The 17,237-nt window shown below is 42.0% G+C and overlaps 1 protein-coding gene across 5 annotated transcripts in view; it reads left to right on the top strand.

Annotated features, from left to right (window-relative positions):
- LOC134883780 (transcription factor SOX-6-like) overlaps positions 1-17,237 on the top strand; it is a 110,483-nt gene that overhangs the window by 68,004 nt on the left and 25,242 nt on the right. For all 5 annotated transcript variants that reach the window (XM_063912214.1, XM_063912222.1, XM_063912207.1 and 2 more), the window contains 2 exons: positions 6,903-7,023; positions 8,390-8,469. In XM_063912214.1, the coding sequence (XP_063768284.1) occupies positions 6,903-7,023; positions 8,390-8,469 (201 nt within the window). The remainder of the gene's footprint in view (positions 1-6,902; positions 7,024-8,389; positions 8,470-17,237) is intronic.

Here is a 17,237-nt window from a genome sequence, read left to right as displayed (position 1 = left end):
CAGCTGTGAGCCAAATGCCGGTAAATCTGCATGCTGCGTCTGATAGCCATGTGGGGAGTTAGCCAGCTTTGTTTGTTCAAGTTTTTTTTTTAAGTGGAGCTGAATTAAATCACCTCATGAGACAATTTGAATCCACTTGCCGCTGCGCCGGCTTCAGTCTCGTACCCCTTTACCCCCCATGGGCCCCGAGCGTTGGATCTCCCTGTGCTCCGGAGGTGTGATCCAGTTAACGAGAGCTTGTTTTTTCCCCCCCTCTTCTTCTTCGCCTTTTTTATTACGAGGCCCCACCTTTGGATCTTAATAAAGCTCGGATCGGACTTCATTAGCCCCTCTGAGCCCCGAGGGAGAGCATGACCATAAAAAAAGTAGCTCCTACTCGGATCCTCTTCCACGCTGTGAAGCACGGATACTGTGTCATGTTTGGTTTTGAGGATGAAGGGACACGCAGGAAATAGCTCTTGAGAGCGGCGTGTTATCATGTAGAGCTTTAGAACTATCTGCTCTAAACCCAGGTGAAACCTTTTCCTCTCTAGCTCTTGTTTCAGTTATTTTCTGCATTTAATTCCATTTTAAATGTCCAGAAGTACCTCAATCTACAGGATTTATTGCATGAAAGCAAGTTAGTTTCATTGAAAAGTTATTAAATTACAGTTGGGTGTGTTGCAATATTTTGCTATTTTTAAAACAATGGCATTTCTTGGTGAACAAACCCAGCTTAGTAAGGAGCATATGGTCTATCTACTGTACAGAGGGTTAGCATTATTATGGCTAAGCTCCAGGGCTTAGTCACTGGAGTACGGGCTGTTTACGCTGTGTCGGATGTGTGTTGGCTTTAAACACACAGGCAGCGCTGCACCGGTCTGTTTCCACTTATCAAATCCAGACCTGAGCTCCTCTCAGGCCAATACTCGGAGGAGCTGACCAAATGCTACTGTTTTCAGCTGAAAGAGAATAGGCCTCAGTGTGGTAAAAGCCCCCTTTTTACGAAGTGCAGCCTGTTGTTCATGTCTTAATTTAAAACACAAAATGTTGTCCAGATGGAAAAAATAAGAACGTTTCTCTAGGAGAAAAGTGGAAGCGCTGCGACTCCCTGATGTGCCAGCTGTTGCATCATGAAAACCGTTAACCGAGCTTCAGTGATTAATTAGCATTAATTTCATGAGTCATTATCAGAGATTTTGAAAGTTTTATAGGTCGGCAATGAGTCTCATCTGAATCTGATTTATGAATGGAGACAATGCAATCTCAGTCGGGAGCTGTTTTCCATTTCTGTCTCTCAGCGTTTCGTCTTTTTGTCTGTGGCTGGTATCAGTGTGTTTGTCAATGAGTGGTGCGATGTTGTAAGGGGGGAAGAGCGCAGTGTAGTTCAAAGTGACCCAGGTTTCCTGTCATGTGGTTTTAAATGGTGTGGAGAACCAGCGGGGGATGTCCACGGGTTAAAGAAACGCTTCCGATGGCCCCATTCTGATAGATATGGTTACACACACAGACACAGGCAACACACAAACACATAAAGGAAAACAGCTGATGTTAATACAGAAAATCCAAACATGTATGCAGCTCCAGTGGTGGAAGAAGAGCCTTTAAGAAAGCAAAAGTGTAACTATACCTCATATTTTACAAGTTCGTCATACTTGTCTGTAAGAATATTAATCTACAAAGAAGTGAAGTAAACATTTCCCTTTAAATGCAGCGGAGTAAAGTATAAAGTGGCACGAAAGGAAAATACTCGAGTCAAAGTACCTGGAATGTGTACTTAAGTACTTGAGTAAATGTACTTAGTTACTTTCCACTTCTCCCACGCACGCACACACACACACACACACACACACACACACACACACACACACACACACACACACACACACACACACACACACACACACAGGCATCTGATATAAACTTACAGAAGAGACAGTTATTGCAACTGTGCACACATGGTCATATATTCCCCTTGCACACACACACACACACACACACACACACACACACACACACACACACACACACACACACACACACCACACACACACACACACACACACACACACACACACACACACACACACACACACACAAACACACAGTGGTGGTAGGCCCTTTGTGTGTCGTAGGCAGAGCGGCCCAGCCCAGCCCGGTGGCTGACAGGCATGTGTCTTTGTTAAGTCAGTTCCTATAATGGCTCTCATATGTGGCCCATTTCCTTCGGGCCCACAAAGGCACAGGCCCTAACCGCACCGCCCGGGCCCGAGCTAACGGGCTAATTAATGACTGCAAAGCCACACTCCTCCTCCTCTTCCCTCCCTCTGTTCCTCATATATAACTGCTCTGTCTCCTCCTCTTCTCTATTTGAGTTCCTTGTTGTTTGCTGGTTGTTTTTTGTTTGTTTTTGTGTTAATTTCTTCTATGAATGATACAGTCAACAGTTCCGCCCTCTGTTGAAACACCATTAGCCTACTGTTTGTGGTGTTTACGCTGTGAGTAGTTTACTTGAATATGTGGTTTTGGTGCTTTTGAGACAGAAATGGCACTGCTTTGGCAGCTTAACCAGGTTAAAAAGCACTCATTTATAGTCAAGAATATCTGGTGTTCACTCCTGATATTCTCCAAAGTATTGTAGAGACATTAGATCACATTATCGTCGACTCTGAAACTCTTTGTTTCATTCCTCTTAGACTGAATAAAAGCCTGGATCTTATCTCTTGTCAGTAAAGCGCTGACGTTAGGTGAGGCTCTGAATGGTCGGGGTTGCTAAACCTACGTTGAGACACAAACACAATAATCCACACACACGTGCATAAGAGCTAATGGAGCAGGCAAACGGCCATTAGATAGACAGGCAGCTCCTACGTCAGCACATACAGCTTCAGACACAATGACTCGGAAAGCCATGGAAGGCTCATAACGTCGATTGGACTCACCATCTATGGAGAATGGCTAACTCTTGACTCTAGAATCACTCTCACTTCAGTGTATTAACCTGTGTGTTGGCCTATAGGAAAATGCTATAAGCATACTGTAATTCTGTGCGCTTCAATTAAAATTGCAAGTAGCTGTTATCGTGCTCCCATGGGTTTAGCAAGATGGTGAAAGGACAGTTTAATTATTTGTAGGTTTACATTATTGTGTTCTTAGAGTGGCAGTAGAGTCTGACCGCTTAGCAAAATTTTTCCCTGGTTTACCATTAGCTTATTAAGTCGCTAAGGCTTTAGCTTAACTCCTGAAACATGTTTCTTTAGATAGCTAGTTGCTTTCATAATTGTTTAAAGCAAACTCATCTCAAGCTATACGTCATGGTTGCATTGTTTTAGTTTGTTTGCTAGAATCAGCATCCTACACTTTTATATGAAAGCAGTTGTACTCGACTATAAATATTATATGAAGGCTGGAGAACCAAAATAATGAGCTAAAAGTGACTTAAAAGTTAAGGAAAGAGGTAAAAACTATCTACTGCACACCGTTGGCTGTCAGATATATACACACTCTGCTTTATCATTTTACTAAATCAGCACTAACTCCAAAGATCATAGTATATTGCTTAATGTATGACTGGCTTTTAATACATTCTGTAGAAGAAAGTGCGCAGTTGTTTATAACAAAACAAGAGAAAATTGATCAGAAAAACTCAAATTTAGAGGAAGAAGTCAGATTTAGTTGGCATTCATTGAGCCAATTGTGCTTCCATAGACCATTTAACTTCATTTAGTGAAGTTTAACTTGAACCATAGCAGTTTTGACCTTGTAGAAGTTGTAAGTTGGATTGCGGTTAACCCTTTTTAAATTGGATGCTAACACAGCATTATTCACCTGTATGAATTTGCAGATCGTAAACTCAAGTATCATACTTGCATACCCGTCAAATACACAACCAGACGACTACGTTCCTTTCTTTTTCCTCCCTCCTCCTCCTCCAACACATTAACATACAGACACACCACATTCGTACCCATTGCCCCCTAACCCTGCAGCCCGTACACAAGAGGACCATTAATTCTGACTGTGTTTGTGTGTGTGTGTGTCTGCGCGTGTACACATGTTCCTTGTGCCTAGGTGTGTATGTCCATGTGTTTGGTGGGCAGTTAGAGGAAGGGGGCCTTGTGTTTTCTTAGGGGCTGTGCAAAGCGGGGCCCCCTCCCAACACCACCTACCCCAGTCCATTCATCCAGCGCCCACCCCCACTACCACCCTCCCCTCGGTAAAAGAAGATCTTTGTGTGTTTGCGCTAGTGAAGCAGCCCCAGTCAGTCCCAGTGTTCCCAAAGGAATACAATGAATGGGAGCATTTTGTCCTACTCTATAACCTCCCCGCCCCCCCCACTCCTCTCTTCTTCTTCTTCTTTTTTTTTGCCATTCGGACAGACAGACTCGTTTTTATTCTCTCTTCATTCCCCTTTTCTCCGTGTCACAAGACGTCGGACAGCTTGTGCCTGTGTGTGTGTGTTTGTTTGGGAAAAGTACCCTGAACTTCCAATTTGTGTGTGTGTGTGTGTGTGTGTGTGTGTGTGTGTGTGTGTGTGTGTGTGTGTGTGTGTGTGTGTGTGTGTGTGTGTGTGTGTGTGTGTGTGTGTGTGTGTGTGTGTGTGTGTGTGTGTGTGTGTGTGTGTGTGCGCGTGAGATGGGGGGGCCTCCCAAGTTGTCAGGCCTTTTTGGAGTGTGACCTAAACAAGTTTGTCTGAAGAGCCGGTCAGGTGATGAACACATGTAACTGCACGCTTGCCGAACAATGCTTACTGTGGGAAATACAGATGTCAGATGCTCTGTTTGTGATCACACACACACACACACACACACACACACACACACACACACGCACACACACACACGCACGCACGCACGCATACACGCACAACCCTTATTATAACCTTGACACTGAAAGTCTGAAGCCTCAAACAGCACTTTAAATAAGTGGAGATCAAACAAAAAATCCCCCAAAATGTCCTGTCCCCACAAGTTCGAATACAAATAGTGGTCCTCATAAAGCTGCAAGATAAAACATTCAGATACACACACAATTATTTTAAAAAGCTGCAAATTGTCACTTTTTCCAAGCTGGAACCAGCAAATGCTCGCTGATTGCTTAATGCTTTAAACGTTTAATTGATTGTCAAATTTTCTTCAGTTTCTGTTGATTTTCTCATCGATTAATTAAACCTTTAAGCGCTTTAACAAACACATGCAAGTCAAAGATGTTCCTATTTATCTATCTCTATTTAGTCATGCTCTTTGAACCTCCCTACCACAAACCCTCACACACTAACACACTGCATACACATCCCAGAGGACGGTCATCTAATCCAACCCTGCGTGTATCCCGGGCTGCAGCACAAATGCAAAGAAGTACCGTAACCACACAACATGCTGATTATGTATATTTAGGCTCTACTGATGAACTATCCCACAAGGACAGCGGGGGGGGGGGGGTCAGTGTGGTTAATGAATTGGTTGTAAAAGAGATGAATGGAGGTGGATGGCATTGAATGGATGTACGGAGGGAAACTGAGAGGGACAGAAAGGTGTTGACAGGCGTTAAAGAGTAAAACAGTAAAGGAAAAGGAGAAGAAGAGAGATAAGTAAGGGAGGAAGATTGTGATGTAAAAAAGGATGAAATGATTAAGATGAAAGAAAGAAAGAGAAACCAAGATAATAATGTCATCAGCAGAACATTGATAGAATATTGAAGAGGAAAAGAGAGGATCTGAGCTTAGCTAAAAAGTAAATAAAATAGGAAACAAATTGGGGATGAAGGGAGAAAGTAAAAGCTACATTCCCAAAATAAGAAACAGAGAAAGTATCTGAAAGAGAAAAAACAGGAGGCAAATAAAAACAAGATTGCAAGAAAGAAATATGGGAGAAAGCATGTTGCAATTAACAGTTGTACAATCATAATAATTTGCAATCTTTTCTGTAACTATTCAGCAAATTGCAGCATGAATGCATTTAAAAAATGACAAACTATCTTCCTGAATATTTTAATTTCTTCTGGTTATAGACGTTTTTTGCAAGAATGTATCATTTGAAAGCTAAGGTTTCAAATGATTTATCAAAACTAATTTGCATTTCATTTTTCATGCCTTTAACATGTGTGTGTGTGTGTGTGTGTGTGTGTGTGTGTGTGTGTGTGTGTGTGTGTGTGTGTGTGTGTGTGTGTGTGTGTGTGTGTGTGTGTGTGTGTGTGTGTGTGTGTGTGTGCGTGTGAAAACGTGAAAAAATATGCCAGAATCTAACGGAGGAAGACAGACACACAAAGAGAAAGACGAGAGACGTGAGGGAGAAAGAGACAAACTGTTTTACAAGACAGGAGAAATAAAACAAGTTTGAGATAAAGGCAGAGATCAGAGAGTCCAGTAGTTAAGCAAAGCGAGCTCTAATAGATTCCCGCAGGCTCATCTTTGATATGCTCTCCTTACTTCCAGCCCTCAGCGCGTTAATTCAGTCGAACTCGCAGATTTTAAAAGTCTTTCAAGCCGACATGAAAGGCAGCTCTTAGCCTCTATGTTGTTTTAAAGGCATTTTGTTTTTCAGTGTTACACTCGTCTCTCAATAGTCTGTATTTGTACTTTGGTGTCTGGTATTGAAACCTGCTGATCATTTATGTCTTTAAGTTTATGCTTTTGTATTTTGTTGTGTGAGTGAGCAGTTCCTCTAAATGTTGTCCGTCTCTTTTTTCTTATCTGTCCCTGCTTCTTCTTCTGGTTATTTTTCATGATCCTTTTTGACATTTGCTCAATTTCCGTACATTTCTCACTAATTCTATCGATTTTCTTCTTCCTCCTCTGTGCTTTCAACCTGTTTTCAGCTTTTGTGTAGGAGTTGTGTGTGTGTCAAGGTGATTTTAGTAACCGCTTCCTATTTTGACATGTTTCTTGTAACTACTTCAAACATCTCTCTTTCTGTCTCTCTCAGGTCCAGGGTCACATGCCTCCTCTGATGATCCCGGTGTTTCCTCACGATCAGCGCTCTCTGGCTGCTGCCGCTGCCGCACAGCAGGGCTTCCTCTTCCCACCGAGCATGTCCTACAAGCCAGGTATCAAAACACACACACACACACACACACACACACACACACACACACTGAACAATTGCCCGAGATGGATTCCGCGCTGTCCAGTGTTAAGAAAATATATGCTTTCTCGATAAACAGTCACCCCTCCAAACAAAAGCCCTACATCTCTGACAGTTCTCGTAAACTACAAATGACACAGCAAGTCTCTATTTCTCTCTCTCTCTCTCTCTCTCTCTCTCTCTCTCTCTCTCTCTCTCTCTCTCTCTCACACACACACACACACACACACACACACACACACACACACACACACACACACACACACACACTCAAACACAAACACTGGGATCCCAGTCTATGTTAATGAGGTGTGTCAGGTGAGGAATGTTCTGGAAATGAGCGGAGAGATTTACAAGCTCTGCTCGCTCACGTCAGGAACAATACATTGGACACAGCGAGGACTGGAATGTCTCTTTTATGGCGTGCTGAAAGCATGTCAGTTGCTCAACACATCTGCAACTTGGAATTTCACACTTTCTCACACACATACACCACATAAACACACACACACTCTTCAACATGTTCTCCTGGTAGACATCGACCAAACAATGTACATTTACGGATGATTCAGACAGACAAAACACATGCATTCCTCCAAACAAGAACACTTAAAGGATTGAATGCATGCTGCGTACGTTCAGAATTCCACAAAGATTTTGTACAAACCGACGCAACAAAACACAGCTCACAGTCTCGCAGCAACACACTTCAGGTACACAGTCGTCTAGTTGTAGGACTCCTAGCACCACCTGCTTTCTTCCCTTAGCATCGTCCTTCACACATTCCTTTCTCCCATGCATTTTTCCAGGTGCTCGTTGGACACCGCCATGCCTCCATACAATAATCCATGTTTATGCTTATACAGCGTGAGCAATAACTCCCACGAGGCTGCAAACAGAAGTATAAAATGAAGAAATTGATTAAAAAAGCCCTTATTCTTCGCTCTCCTTTGACTTTGGTCTGTTTGCAACAAAGGCTCGGACATGGAAAGCCTTTTAGGGACGAACAGTAGGGGTTACACGCGGTACTCGTGTATGCATTCATGAGTGCATCCCGATGAGGGAGCACTGGACTTGAACTCTTAGTCTCGAGCAGCCGTGTGTACCGACAATGAGCGTTATTAACCTCTGAATAAAACACTTGCGACCCTTCGTGACTCGTATGGCATGAATAAAAACATGAGCACAAGAAAAAGAGAGAGACAAAAGGACAGAAAGAGACAGTTTAGTCGGAGATAAAGAGCAGGTTAGCTCTTGTGCGGTATACCTGCCTCCCCACCTTCCTCCCTCCTCTCTCTACAAAATGTTTTGTTTTGGTTGTTCCACAGGTGAGAATTACCCCATGCAGTTCATTCCATCTACTATGGCAGCTGCAGCGGCATCTGGACTCAGCCCATTACAACTACAGGTAAGAGGAACACACCTGGTCTCCTGAGAATCAGCATCAATATACTAACAAAATCTGGAAAGGGTCACCAACCACTAAGGGAGTGAGAACATGTTTTATTTTAATTGGGCTGCACCAAATTTAAATGATATTGGATATCAAAAAGGGTGAGATGTCTTTGCACAAAAAAGGATCAGACAATGGAGAAGAGAAAGAAACTTGGTGACATAAAATCGGGGGAAAAGGGTGTAAAGTGTTTGTGGAAGTGATGCTTTAGTTTTACCTGCATCCATTTCTTAACTCAACAATTTTGCAAACCGAGGAAGTAATGCATTTTTTTTGTGGCCATGCTTAGCTTTCTATGAGAGATTTTGTAAGCAGTGTTTCTGAATTTGGCCCTAACTTGTTTTCTTATCTATCCCTTTTTATGTTCATTCACTTTTGTCCTTTTTCTGTGTTTAGTACATATAAGTGGTGCAAAGGGTGTGGAGGGTTTGTGGGCGTGACGCTATTTGTGTCATTTGTGCATTAGTTTAACCTGCATTGGAAAAGATGTAGAAGAGAAAGGAAATAATGCATTCTTTCTAAGGCGAGTGTGTGGTTATTGCAGGCAGTGTTTCTGAATTTTAGTCATAAATCTTTATCCATAACAGTCTCTCTCTTCATTCTTTCTCCTTCTCAGACTGTCTGACATATAAGTGGTGCAAACGTTGTGGAGGGTTTGTGGGCGTGACTATGTGTCATATATGCTCAAGTTTTACCTTCAATCACGTCACAAACTCTTTTAGAAACGTCTTTAAAAACCCAGGAAAATAATGCCTGTTTTCATTTCCTTGGCGTTTACTTATTGTTATCTGTTCATATAAAGGAGGTTGCATAATTTTGGAGTTGGAGTAAAGGCCAACAAAGCAAACTGAAGAAGTGCCTCTTCAATATCTCATAACTCGAGTGTTTCACAACCAAATAAACAACTTCAGCAGAAACTGAGTTTCATAGCAGCTGCAGGAACAAAGACACAGAGAGGGTTTGAACACTGAGAAAGTACACATGTATTTAATCCCGAGGGTGTAACCAGCAGACCATAACCCAAGACAATTGTACAAAGGTGAGTAGATATATAGAAAGGAACGTAGCGATAAGGAACATTGGCAAACTAAATGAAACTCCTTCTTGTTCTAACCTCACCCTAAGTTTGAGTATGTCAGAAAACCCGACATAATTCTCCACATCCTATCGCCAACTCGACTACACAATTGTGGTTTGATCCATACCTGCTGCATGAAACATTTTAATCATTTGTGTATCTGTTATAGAGGCCAAGGCTATTACGCAACCTGCAGTCTGTCTGGTGGATTTGTCGAAAAACATCAGCCGCACAAAAGAGAAGAAGTAGCTGTTTTGCATGAGAAATAGCAGCTTCCATAACAGGAAATCAAAGAGAGGAATGCCACCCTGTGATCTCTCGAAAGTACACATACCAACAATATAAGAAATAGATTTGTCACTGAAATTATATCTCGACTCGTTATCATTCCTGACATTGGTTATTTTACACGAAACAAGTAGTCTCAGCTGCCCTATGTTGCAGTTAAGTGGCTCTTTTATGCTTTTTTGGGGTTTCCCCTTTCCTGAACTGTGTTATATAGGTTTGAGTGCATGTAAATTGTCTGCAAAGGCTAAAAGTTTCTCTCCCTACCTGAAACGCCTGGCCTCCTTTATTTACTTCGGTAAAATAAAGACATCACCTGAAATAAGCATAATAGGGCCCCTTTAAAAAATAGCCCCCAAAACACACAGCTCGGCTCAAATCAGAGGATTATTTCTTAACGAATTTGATAAAATGACAAGTTGCATTGATTAAAGTTGATTCTTTATAGACCGATGCTGTAACATACTTAGTCCTCCTATATGCTGCCTGTCAGTGTCAGACAAAAGCTGCTATGATAAATTACGGAGGAATTCCGCCCCACCAGCACAACACCTGGCCAGGGCAATTCATCAAATATTTTATTGCCGCTTGACACCTGTGGTTTGAGAATAGCACTTATCCATAATGGTTATCATAGAACATATTTGCAAAAGAAGAAAAAATGAAACAAAACGAAAAATGGAATCGCTTCTCCCTGAAGGCGGTTTGGTATTTCACAACACGACCCCGTCACCCCTCCTACCTTTCTACCAGCGAGACGAACAAAAGCTTTTTCACTGGCAAACAATATCGCTTCATGATGTCACTCATTACCATGGCATGGCTTTTGGATGTTACAAGAATCCTTATCTCAGTTTATTCAATTTGCATTGTGGTTTCTGCTTATCGAGGCCCTCATTAGCCGCTATTGACTTAGCAAAGCGCCGTGCCGCGCTGAGGGGAATCGCAGCCTGTATCTCCACTCCTGGCTTTGAAAAGATCAAAAGAGTCTCTTACCTCTCGCACGAGTGAGAGGTAAGAGGATGAATGATGTCGGAGATGCAAACTCATTCACATTTAAACACTTCTTCAGACATGGAGAATGAGAGGCGGAGAGGAACCTGAATGAAAGAGGAAGCTTCTCATCACAGTGCTGGCTGAAATCGAGTATAGGAGACAGGGGAAGAGGAGGAAGACACAGAGCGTGGGGAAGTGTTCGTGAGAGAAAAAAAAGGGATGATTATCTGAGGAATTTTTGTGAGACGGAGGCGCTGGCTTCCAGCACATGTTTGGACATTGTTTTGACAACAATGCCTCCGCCAAAAGCAATCATGATGAGATTTATGAGTTGAACTCGTTTGTGTCTTCATCTCCAAAATGTGCCAGCAGCTCTCTTTGTACTACAGTAGTGCTTACAGCGTACAGAATCAGAGAGAGTGGATACAATAAAAACACCTGCATGGTGTAGGCCTACTGCTACCCAGTCGAAACGCCTTGCAATTAATGCATACTTTGTGAAATGGATACAGTCCTGCTGCTTGAATTGAATCAACACCTCCCCTTCTATACCTGTATAGACAAGTATTATGTAATGTATAGGTTGCATCTTTTTGGAGAGTCTTTGCGGTGTGTGAGCTGCGTGTGGTGTTGGTGTGTCTGAAAGGTCGACAACCACAGGGTTTCCCTCAGGAAATGTGTTAGTAATTGAGCAATTTGTCAATCTGTAAAAAGGTTTCTGTTATTCACAAACATTGCAGAACATTGCAAGAAATCACAAAGAGTGCATTTACATTTTTGGGGACTTTTGCATGTAACCTTTTAGTCCAGGAAGGGCTCTTTAGATAGCTGAGTCATGGTTTGATTGCTCATGACAATTCACATACTGATGCATCTTGTCCCGTAACTAACTGGTCATAGCCTCTGTGTGATGCTTGTTCTCTGTTGGTTGTGACCCCGTTCTATCTTAAAGCCCTTTGGCCTCCATGAAGCCATCGTGGTTACGCAGTAGTGCCACAGTGTCTCTCTCTTTCCCAACTACGGCTCTGCTCTCTTCATTGGCTCTGCCTTTCCGGAGGTGAGGGACAACGACAGCATTGAGGGTGTTACACTTACTCCAAGTGGATGTTTTTCTTAACCCAGAGCCTTGCTATCTCACTTCTCGTGTCTTTACTTATGACTTATTAATCACGCATGAGAGCTGTCTCTTGCCTTTGCCTCGAGCCTTGACCCTTTGACTCGGCGCGGTTTGCAGCCTGTCATGTCGGTGATATGTGAACTGATATCAAATGCGCTGTTGCACTCTTTGAAAGAACTTACAGTATATAATATAGAGTCTATGGGGTAATTGATGTAATTGCATGCATTACATAGTCCTTAATCATCAATCAATACCAGGAGTTTTCCCTTTGCTGCTTGTTTAGAGAACTACACCTTTTGCAGAGTCAGTAAGTTATTATTTAACTCTACTGTAAAGGCAATGGTAATGTCTTCACATGGCAGTCCAGCGCACACACTGAGATTTTGTCAGTTTTTAAGTGTTTTTTACTTATTAGTCTTAGTCACGCTTCCCTTCAGAACGGCCTCTCCTCCACTGTGTGAAACTGTGCATTAGCCTATAAAAAAAAGCATCATAAAAAGACGATTACACCCTGTTAGTTCTACGCTAGCAATCTCCTCTGTTACATACTGAAGTCAAGTACACACTGGCTGGCATCAAACCTAGATATTGGTTTTAGCAAAGGATGGACAGATGTTGTAGCCAGACTCTTCCAGATGTTTTGTTATTTTGCCCCGTATACCCTTCAGGCCGAGAGCAGGCACTGATGGTCAAGGAGGCAAAGACTGAAATACAGGAGAGCATTTTCTCAGGCAGTGTGAATTAGATATTGGATCTTTCTATGGTTCATCAGATGTATTAAAGTCTTTGCTTTAATCATGTTGATGTTCAAGAATTATTGAAAGAGTGAATGATTGCCGGAGATTGAAATATAGCATGTTGTTTTAAATAAAGCAAAATAAAACATAAATGTGTTAGAGTAATTACTGATAGTCAGCATTAGCTTAAGACAATGAAGTACTGTTAAAGATATATTCTGTACCATATGTTACAACAGTTTTGAAACCCAAATGTACCGTCTGTACACATCAATAAAGAGCGAGCTTGTAAGGCTAACTTATTACCATAGCGAATTAGCTTAGCACTTAATGCTACAAGTTTTTAACAAGCTAAAAGCGTTAGTAAAAGGACCACAGATATTTGTAACATCCCACAAATAATGCAATGCCATAAACAAGAGAGAGAAGTGAGTTATTCTGCCACTTGAACATTAAAACAGCAGCTTCACAGCTAACACGCAGGAACGGCATAAACAGGAATCAGAAACGATTTCAAAATAAGACTCTCTGAATATAGAGAATTCTGAACAGTAAATAATAAAATGCTGCAAGAGGTTTAAAAATAATAATTTCCTTTGTTTTATTCCTCTATTAATTGAATACACTTGGCAGAAGCAGTCTCGTGGTGCTTGACCCATCATAACCTGACCTGAAAGTTTTGATAGCATATTGTTGTGCTATCAGCGTGGGAACTCGATCATACCAATTGTTTCCAGAGCCTCGAAGCAGACCCCTTCACAAACAGAGGATCCCTGCTGAAGAAAGGCCCCCTTTGTCACGTCTAATGCGAGTGAAATACAGTTGCTTTGACGACATTCTTGTTGAAATCATAAGACATCCATCGCTGTCTGTCTCTATGTTCTCCCAATGAATGTTCCTGTGTCTGAGATGACGGTGAGGAGCAACTTTTTGTGCCCTACAGTCTTTATTTCATGGCTTTCTTTGTCATGAAGACATGACAATGATTGGAAGGCAATCAATTGTGTTTGTCTCGACTTACAAAACAAAGCATCTGCTCCACAAAAGGAGAAGTGGAAGTGAGGTTGTTTTTATGCAGCCTGCCTCCCAGTGTTTCTCTTTCACTGTCTTGGATGCAGCCACACTGAGCCTCCAAGTGCAATATTTAGCCTCCGTCCTCCCTCTGTGTGAGCCAGCTTAGTGGCAGTCGATCCATTTCACCCTCCTCCTCCTCCTCCTAGCGGAAATCTGCTGAAAAAGACAAAACCTCATTTGTTTTGTGTACTCCTGAGATCGATAGAAGCTCGACACTAAAAGAGGCCGGCTAAAGGGATTCTCCACTCAGTCCTAATGGGACAGGTTGGCCTGAGCACAGAGGAGGTTTTTTGGCACGCTACAATACAGCAGACAGGACAGTGCTGCCCACACCCTAACTACAACAATATCACCTTTTTTCTGCCAAAGTAAATCTTTCTAAAAAACCTTCTGACGATCAGGAAGGCCAAAAATGACGGACTAATCATTTGGATTTTAGTCAAATTAGCACTAACGTCAGATGGTCTGGATAGCTGCGGCGCCATCCTCTTCGTCAATTTGTAATTTAGAAAATTGCGGCATTGTCTTCCCCTGGGGGTTGGCTGAATGGCGAGAGCTCTCGTTGGGGTTGTTTACGCAGCACATTGGCCTCCCCTGTCACCGATCAATCTCAGTGTGTCTATAAGAAACAGAGTAAAAAAAAAAAAAGGTACAAGCTTTTATTCTCAGCCTTTTGTTTGTTCAACAGTTCTCTCGTCTTGTTCGGACGAGCAGACAGAATGGCTGCCAGCACATTTTAATTTACTCAAGTATTACACTGGGAGTACATGGCCTTTACTTGAGTATTGTATGCTGCTTTATGCTTCTAATATAGCATATATTGTTAATTTATTCATCAACTACATTTATTAGACAACACTGGTTATTAGTTGTAGGTTCTTATTATTTATACACACATTTAATTATCGGACAGGTGGCAGTATCAAAGAGGTGTTAATGTTATCCTCGTCCAGCTGCAAATTTAAAAAGCATTATTATAAAAATGATATATGATATATATATTTCCAAAAACGGAGACTTTGGATAACGAGTTTGTTGAGATTTCTTTCTGCAGATTAGCAACGGTCTGCTCTCCTTAGAAACGGTCTGTTAGCAACAATTAACAACCTCTGAAATATCCAAGTTGACCAATCAGAATCCAACATTCAACTAAGCTCCGTAAAAATTGAAAGTTTATTTTATGTTTTTTTACTTAAATGAAGTAACATTTGGAATCCAGGACAGAGTATTATTACTTTTACTTAACTATCTGAGTCCTTCTTCCACCACTGCTAACAGCACAATACCAGTGGGTGTGTTAACTTTGCCCCCAGTATTTGTGTGTGTTTGTGCAGGAGTGTGAGATCTTAACTGTGTGTTTTACCTCAAAGACTTGTGTGTCGGCCCCTGCTCCCTCAGAGCTGTAAGAATATCAGGCATCACCAGAAGTAACTCTGCGGTCGGCTTGATTGACGCGAGAGGCCTCACCACCAGCCATTCACGGCACATTCTTACGGGGATCTCATATCGCCAGGGGTTGGCCCGAGCACTCCCGTTGCCTTCCAAGGAAAATAAGCGGCGTGACATCAGGGCTTTGTTTCAACGGCGAGGCCCCTTCTGTTTGTGTTTAATATCGCTTCGAAAGAGAAGTGGAAAGAGGGCCAGCCAATTTCTCTGGGCCCCAACCGCTGTGCTCTGGCGCTCCGGCGGTGAAGCGACGGTGGTCTCGTGTGTCTGCAGCGCAACACTCTCTATCAACTATCAGCCACCCCCCTCCGCCCCCCTCACTTTCTCTCTTTTTCACCATCTTTGCTTTTGGATCTCAGGTCCCAGAAGGCTTTGCAGTTTTGACTACAGGGAAATCAGATCTCACAACACTGGGGGCCGTTCAGTCTGCGGGGGCAGATAGTAAAAACAGAGAGAGAAAAGACACAGACAGAGGAGGAAGAAGTACTCAGATGTTGTACTTAGGTAAAAGTAGAAGTACTCAGATCTTGTTCTTGAGTAAAGTAGAAGTACTCAGATCCTGTACTTGAGTAAAGTAGAAGTACTCAGGTCTTGTACTTGAGTAAAGTAGAAGTACCAGAGTGTAGGAATACTCTGTCACAGTAAAAGTATTCTAAATGTTCCTCCAGTGAAAGTAGAAAGTACTCTCATCTAAATGTACTTAAAGTAGCGACAGTAAAAGTAGTCATTGTCTGATTGGTCCATTTCAGAATAATATCTCTGATATGTTTTATAATGATTGATCATTAAAGTGTTCTCAGAGCTGGTAAAGGTGCAGCTAGTTCGAATGGCTTTGTATACTGCAGGGTAGCTGCTGGATTTACTGCAGGTGAACTAAAGTCTGATTTAAGGGGTGATTATATTTCACATCATTACTCCAAATCTGCCTAGCAACTAAAGGATTAAATAGATGTAGCGGAGTAAAAGTACAAAGTAGCAGAACAATTTAAATACTCAAGTACAGTAAAAGCACCTCGGAATTGTTCTTAAGAACAGTACTTGAGTAGATTTACCTAGTTACTTCCCACCACTGGACACAGAGATGGTGAAGCTTGGAGAAGATATGAAGAGTGATTTTGGAGACAGAGGAAAAGGGAGACAGTCAGAGGAAGATCAAAGGAGGGGACAAAAGAAAGTAGAACAGGGGGGAGAGTATAGATGAGGTGAGAGTAATGAAACGAGAGGAAAGAGAGAGGGGGGAGTCTGAGTGAAGGCCAGCCACGTCTGGGTGGTTTTCCTGAGGACAGGCTCTTTGATACTCCAGCTCTCACACTCCAATGCATTTAGACAGGGGTTGACAGTGGTTTCAGGCAGCGGTTTGTCTGGCTAGCTCACTTTGATTTAGAAGACCCTGGACTGTGGGCCGAGCGTTTGCCTCTTTGATTTTTGTTGGATGGAAAAATCTGTACAGTTTTTCTTGCAAAATGTAATGTTTCGTCCAACCGTGAAGGCCTAAACTTTCCAAGTCTTTTTTACATTTTTTAAAAAACGTTTTCTGTTATTTTTACATAATTTTCAAGTGTTTTTCAATTGACTCACGACTAATGCGTAATTGCAGTATGACATCACCCACTTGAAAATGATTGTTCGCTATTTGTCTTTTGGATTAGAGTTATTGAGGATTGTCTGAATTGTTCATGCAAAGAATAACAAAATGTGACAAGATCCATCTCAAGTGTTTTTAAGATTTGTAAAGTACTATTGCATTGCAATCCTTTTCCTTTGACTATTACCTTTTTAAAATTACGGCTATGCTGTGGACGCCCAGACTTTATTAGGTTATACAATCAGAATAACAGAACATGCTGTAGGGCTTGTTTTCATTGTGGTTCACATTGTTTTGATAAATAGAAAAGTAATATGTCTTTTATTAGTAGCAACACTGAGCCAGGCATTGTCTAGAAGGCTGTTTCCATTCTTTAATATTCATATTTCTGGAGAACCACGG

This window comes from Eleginops maclovinus, chromosome 2, assembly GCF_036324505.1.
Source record: "Eleginops maclovinus isolate JMC-PN-2008 ecotype Puerto Natales chromosome 2, JC_Emac_rtc_rv5, whole genome shotgun sequence".
Taxonomy (NCBI): domain Eukaryota; kingdom Metazoa; phylum Chordata; class Actinopteri; order Perciformes; family Eleginopidae; genus Eleginops; species Eleginops maclovinus.
The sequence above is the reverse complement of the archived record's forward strand: the minus strand, read 5'-3'. Positions and strand labels throughout refer to the sequence as shown.